The 6,331-nt window shown below is 38.7% G+C and overlaps 1 protein-coding gene across 6 annotated transcripts in view; it reads right to left on the bottom strand.

The window, feature by feature from the left end:
• Positions 1 to 6,331, bottom strand: part of LOC106515104 (myosin-10) — a gene marked incomplete at its 3' end in the record, with an annotated part of 29,210 nt that overhangs the window by 22,088 nt on the left and 791 nt on the right. For all 6 annotated transcript variants that reach the window (XM_014004729.1, XM_014004734.1, XM_014004730.1 and 3 more), the window contains 1 exon segment: positions 1,615 to 1,798. In XM_014004729.1, coding sequence (XP_013860183.1) covers positions 1,615 to 1,785 — 171 coding nt within the window.

Raw genomic sequence — 6,331 nt, 5'->3', positions numbered from 1 at the left:
ATCCACGTCATCATTTACCCAGAATGCTTTGCGTTTAAATAAAATGGCTCCATCCATGTAATATATTTTAAACTTTTAGTTTAAAAGTGAAAAAACTAAACTGCCTACAGTATTTTTACAGTCTTTATTTTACAGTTAAAATATATGTTTATCAAATAAAGTCTAATGTTACAACTAATCGGGGATCCCTTTAAACAAATGAACAAATGTTTGGTAAAATAAATAACTTTCTAAATAAGCTTCAGATTTCTTATCTGATTGCATTTGAGAACAGACAATATGGTGACAGAGGAGAGAAGAGAGGATCTCTTTGTGATTTTTTGTTTTTGATAGACAGGAAGTACAGAACTCTTTCTGACCATGCTGCACTTTGCTCTTTCAGCTGCTTGATATGCACAACACAACAACATGCAAGTCTGTACATTATATCAGCCACAGACAAGTGAACATGCTGCTCAGTGTTTGCAATGTCTCACTGGGATTCATGTTTTTAAATATGTGTCTGGGTTTGTGTTTGTGTGTGCTTCTTCACTCTCAGAACATGAGAGCAAATATGAAGTCAGTGTCGCTGCAATGGCCTCCTTAACATTCGGAAGCTGAAGGAGTGTATTGTTCTATTTATAGAGCTTTTTATAAAACCTGTTAGACACTCAGAGAGAGGACATCAAATGTAACTTATTTACACCAAAAACATATATTATATAGACAGAGCTGAGCAAATTATTACTATATCAACAGCTCTGTAAGGTAGCTACTAGGCCTCACAGAGAAAATGTTTACTGTCACAGGGATAAAAGACTCATAACATAAAAAAACACAAAGACCAACACACCCTATGCTGCGTTACGTCACCTGCCTGACACACCTTGAGCTCAGGGAACATACTCAAGGCAAATAATTTACAAAACAATTAACAGAGTTAAAAACAGGAATGTTAAGGCAAGGTGGTAAATAATTGGTTTTTAGTTCTGAAAAGTGTTTTTTTTTTGTTGTTGTTTTTTTGTCCTCACAACACCCTGCACATTTTAACCCCTTAAAGTGCCCAGGACATCAAATTTTTGTAATAAATGTGAATGCATTTTTGGAAAGAGAACATGGATAACATATTGCAAAATGAATTTCACGCCGTTGAGATGAACAGTTGTTGAGATATTTGCATGTGAAGAAACAGGAAGTGATGTCACAGGGGAATGTCTGCATGTAAACAGAGCGATGCTACAATAATTAGAGAAGAATCTGATGTTTCTTTAGATTATTTTGAGTCACTATCGTAGTCGAAGAAGAGTTTAAATAAGATTGTTTCGATAAAGACTAGAGAGTTTCTTTTCTTAAAGAGTTCCCCTTTGATGTCACTTCCTGTTTCACTTTGCTGAGCCAAATTCAAGAGAAAATATGCTAGTTATGAGACAAAATGGGTAAAATCATGTGTATTATGCTAATTTTCTTAAATATAAATGTTTTATTTGACTTTTTGTATTTGAAGGATAAGCATGTCACAGGCCCTTTAAGACCTGACAGAGGATCAAAGAGCAACAGTGCACAACTCCTGAGGGTGTTGATGGATCAGGGTGAAGTTCACGTGAAAAATCAAACCTCTCCTCTCTGACAGCTCACCTCAAAGCCATGTTTCTCTGACGGCACCCACACCAGCCTCTTTGCCGCCCAGTCGGCCTGGCTGGCCGCGGAGAACGGAGTGGCGTTGGAGGTGGGAGACCCCAACCCCCCACCTGTTGACAGGAAGCGGGTGACATCGTTGACCCCGCCCCCTGTTGACCGGATGGACATGGTTGTACTGGCACTGTGTAAGGAGAGAGCACAGAAAAAAAAAGTGGGTCAATAAAACTTTCTTAGAACCATTTTCACCAAGAGGACTTGTGAGACGGGTGGACGCTGATGTGATTCTGTGTCAAAACATCGCACTCTTCACGCCACGCATGCATGTAGAACGCAAGTAACACACAGCCGAGGATGGCCTAGTTGAGAGATGCAGCGAATCGAGAGGAAGACGAGAACGGACGACAAACAAGGAGATTTCTGGGTAACGGGGCAGGGGGGATGGAGGAACAGCGAGACATCAATCGATGGAGTTAACTGATGTGACAGCAAAGGAGGGAGGAGAGAAGTTTAGAAACAGACTGAAATCACAGTAAACTTACAAAAAAAACAAGTTTGTCTTTCTATTCTTGAATTTAGCAGAGAGTTGAAGAGGACCAGTGGGGGGCAAAATGTTGAGTCGCCCTGAGGGGCTGGTGTCCGGTGAGAGACGAGGTGACAGTTGCTAAAAGTGATGCTCTGACACACCAGAGTCATTTAGAGTCAAGCTGACAGCGTTTCCACAACAAAATGTTTCTATTTGTTCTGACAATGTCAAACTAATAAAGAGCAGGGATTTCGTGAGAAAACTTCCTGTATTGGTGGACAGGAGGAGATCTCATCGTTTCAAAATTCAGAATTCAAGGTTCATGACGGGAACTGAGTGAGTTTGAGATTTAAGCGTCTGTGACACAAAAGAGGTTCTTAAAATAGTTCAAGTCTAATAGGATAAAGACTTGATTGTTAGAAAATATGAAATGTAACCATTTAATTTGTTGTTCCAGAAAGATTTGATGTTTTTGTTTTATTGTTTTGTTAACTGAAGATTATTATAATTTGAATTTATACTTGAGAAAAAAGAAGCAGATATAAGATTTTCCCCCCCTCTGCTGTTTTCATTTCATTTTATTTGTATTTTCTTTTTTATTGTACAGAGAATTAATTTAGTTTTTATGGAATTAATAAAACTTATTACAATATTAATAAAATTGGGTTCTGCGGAAAGTTATGATCAATATCTTACCTGTTGTAGATAGATCTTTAAACAACCTCAATTTGGAGAAATAAAATACAAAGATACAAAATCTGCTCAATATTTTTTTCTCATATCAACAGCTAAAGTGTCCTTAACCTGAAAATTTGTACAAATAATTTGTGAATGGCTGCCAACAACGGCTTGTTTGTTTACGTTTTGGAACAGCAAAAGTGACTGACAATAGGTCAACGATGGTGACGTCCATGAAAGAGCTGTAAAGTGCTTTATTTATGTTGAGTGCCTACCTCCATTTCAGAACTGCAAAATCAATATAACTTGAAAACTACTTGAGTAAATCTTTTCAAACAGCGTTGTTTAGAAACAGTTCAGGATAAGATTTTTTGTGTTTCATTTCAGAGTTCAGGTTCTGTTTGCTTTTTTCCACAGAACCAAAACAAAAGATCTGAACTATCACTTAAATACACCAAATGAACATTAAACAAAATAACAAAATGTAATGACAAATAATTATTTAGTTTTAATCGTGTAATGCCATTTGTGACCCATCCCACCGAAACGAGGATTAAGTCTAAAAGTTGAATGTGGAGAAATAGGCAGATAATGTTTTGATTAAAACGCTTGCAAAAATTACATTTTGTCAAAATGTGACAAAAAAATGTGTTACCAATGTATCATTTCAATCAACTGTCTCAAATATTATCCTAAAAAGCTTTTTTGAAGCACTTTTTTGAGAATTGGCAACCAAAAACCTGATTTTGAGGAAAAATGCCTTAAAATGTTGAGATTTTCACTGTAAACTATCAAAGCTTTTGTTTCTTCCCAGCTAGGAAATCTCAATATTCAAATACTATTTAAGGTTTCTTTTTTCAAACGACATCAAAAATCCTGATTAAAATTACATAAAATTAGGATTTAGACCAAATATTTACGTATTATTGTAACCAAAAAAGGCCAAAAAAAACACGACAGGACTCCTTCTTCAGCCTGACAGAATCCCTCACGGTTCGAGGGTTGCCGGCACGACGGGCACCGACTACCTTACGGCCACAGCTCAGGTAAGCCGCCTCGACAGTGGAGGTATAGAACATGGCCCACTCGGACTCGATGCCCCCCACCTCCCCCGGAACGTGTTCTAAGTGTGAGTTGAAGCTCCGTCTGATGGGAGACTCTGCCAGACGTTCCCAGCACACAATCACTATACTTTTGGGTCTGCCAGGTCTGACCGGCATCCTCCCCCACCAACGGAGCCAACTCACCTGCGCCCCCAGTTGTTGTCGGTTAATAAACATTGTTTTCATTTCAAATAAACAAGAGCATGGTAACATTATTTATTACACTATTTTGTCCATTTTAAGTGCGCTAATCTTACTATTTTGCCAACAAAGGCAAACAAATGTTGTTAGTTGTTAATTTTTTAGTGTAACTAATTCAAAAAATATTTTCAGGACCGCACCTTGATGTTTCAGGACCCCACGGTGGGTCCTGACCCCAACTTTGGGAACCGCCGAGTTAAACGATAAAGTGATAGCATGACTAAGGTGCATGAAGGGACAAGCACAAGTCTCCAAAGGTAAGCACCAGCGCTGAATCAAACCTCAGCTGTGATTCAACAGGCGGTCTATTGTCCCGGCTTGTATAAAGAGTGTGTCAGGGATCTCAGTGTCTCTGCAGGTATGTCATCAGGCCTGATTTCTGCTACGCGCCTCAGTCTGCTCTGCCTTTCTGCCTGTTCCCAACCCGGCCGTTACCATACCTGTGACTCCAACACAGCTTTGGGCGTGGAGTGAACATGCTCACAAAAGAGCTGCCGCCACCCAGCCAGTCAGTGTGGAAACTATGCAATCCCACAGTGGCATTAAAAAGCCGTAAATCAGTTTTTTTTTATTTTTTTATTTAAAAGCCGGGCTTTTGTTTGAATCGAGAAAAGATTAGGACTCGAGGACCATTAGAAAATAACACTAGCAATGCTCTGTTCTTTTGTTACTCGAAGAGTCTGTGTGTTAAGATGCGAAGTGTTTTGACAATATTTCCAGTTCTGTCACTTTTTAAACAAACATCACTATAAGACAGGGCTTTTCAACTGGCGGCCCGAGTGACCAAAGTTCGGCCCGGCAATTGGTTCATTCATCTCTTAAACCCAAATCCCTGGTTTTCTACTTTAATTAGTCTAAGTTCTTTTAGGTAAACATATCAGACATTTCTATGAACACTCAAGACAGTTAAAACTACAAGCAGTTGAAAATAAAACTATGAAAGTGAAAAAAAAATTGGTTTAAAATTTGGCAAGTCAGAGATGTAAAGATATTATTTGTGTTAAATAGGAGTTGTAATGTGTTATTTCTGTTTTTGTTGATTTATTATCACTACTTTTATAGAATAGAATATATCCAGGGCTGCAACTAACGATTATTTTAATAATCGATTAATCTGTTGATTATTTTTTCGATTAATCGGCCAAATCATTAAAACGCTTAATTACATGAATATGAGTAGATATAAATTAAGTTAACTCCTTAAGGATGCAAGTTATCGATAATGAATTAATCTGAATATCTTTATTGTCATTGTAACAAGTACAACAAAATTAGTTGTTCCCTTTTGGTATTTGAATATAAAGTATGGAGAAGATTTTGAAGAAAGTTTACGATATCGAGATGCAAAAAATATAAAATCGTAAAAATAAAGAAAGTTCAAATACAAATGAAATGAAGGCATCAATGTACGGCTCTTTCACATTCGACGGAGTTACTGCACATAGATATTGTACATATTGCACATTGGTTGTTACACATCGGTTGTTTGTGAATGTATTGTTTCCTGTATGTTGTGTTTATGATTAAATCCAGCAAAATAAACTATTTCAAAGGTAACAGATCTTTGTAATACTTAGTTTATTTACATAATGACTTTAATTGCTGGATCTGTTAGCCTGCAGTAACTGTGGCCAGTGGTGAAATTTAGCTGAACGGCCCTGATATAAGAGGAGGGAAATTTCACTTGTCTGGAGCAATCTTCATCAGATTTGTTTGGTGCGACGGTCCGTAACCGGACAGGTGATTTTGGATTTGGTTGTGTGATGTTGAAACGAAAAAAAGAAACATTAGCGTGTAAAATTTAGGGGTTAAAAACATGAAGCGGTGAAACAAAATGACAGGTGACATGGACATCTGAAAGGCTAAGGCCTGTAGAGTCATTTGTTTGGACTCTCAGCCACATTATCTGCTGAGCCATGATGCTGCTGAGCCCCATCAACACTCAGACAGAGACCTGGGGGCTGTCGCAGTACGGCTGCACAGCAAACCCCTGCAGCAGCTGGAGTTGCCAAATTCCGATTCCTCTCCTCCATAGCAACACCCAGACAACACCTCGTGAGTCTGAGCTGAGGTCATTCGCTGCAGATGGGGGTCTATGTGGAGTGGGGGGCGTCTGTGTGTGGATTTAACCGGTGGCGGAGCTGGAGACGCCTTTTTCTCTCTCTCAGCTTTGATGCGAAGTGGCACCGATGGAGAAGTGGGGGGTGGG

This window comes from Austrofundulus limnaeus, unplaced genomic scaffold, assembly GCF_001266775.1.
Source record: "Austrofundulus limnaeus strain Quisiro unplaced genomic scaffold, Austrofundulus_limnaeus-1.0 Scaffold26, whole genome shotgun sequence".
Classification (NCBI taxonomy): Eukaryota; Metazoa; Chordata; class Actinopteri; order Cyprinodontiformes; family Rivulidae; genus Austrofundulus; species Austrofundulus limnaeus.
Note: the sequence above shows the minus strand (reverse complement) of the source record. Positions and strands in the feature narration are given on the sequence as shown.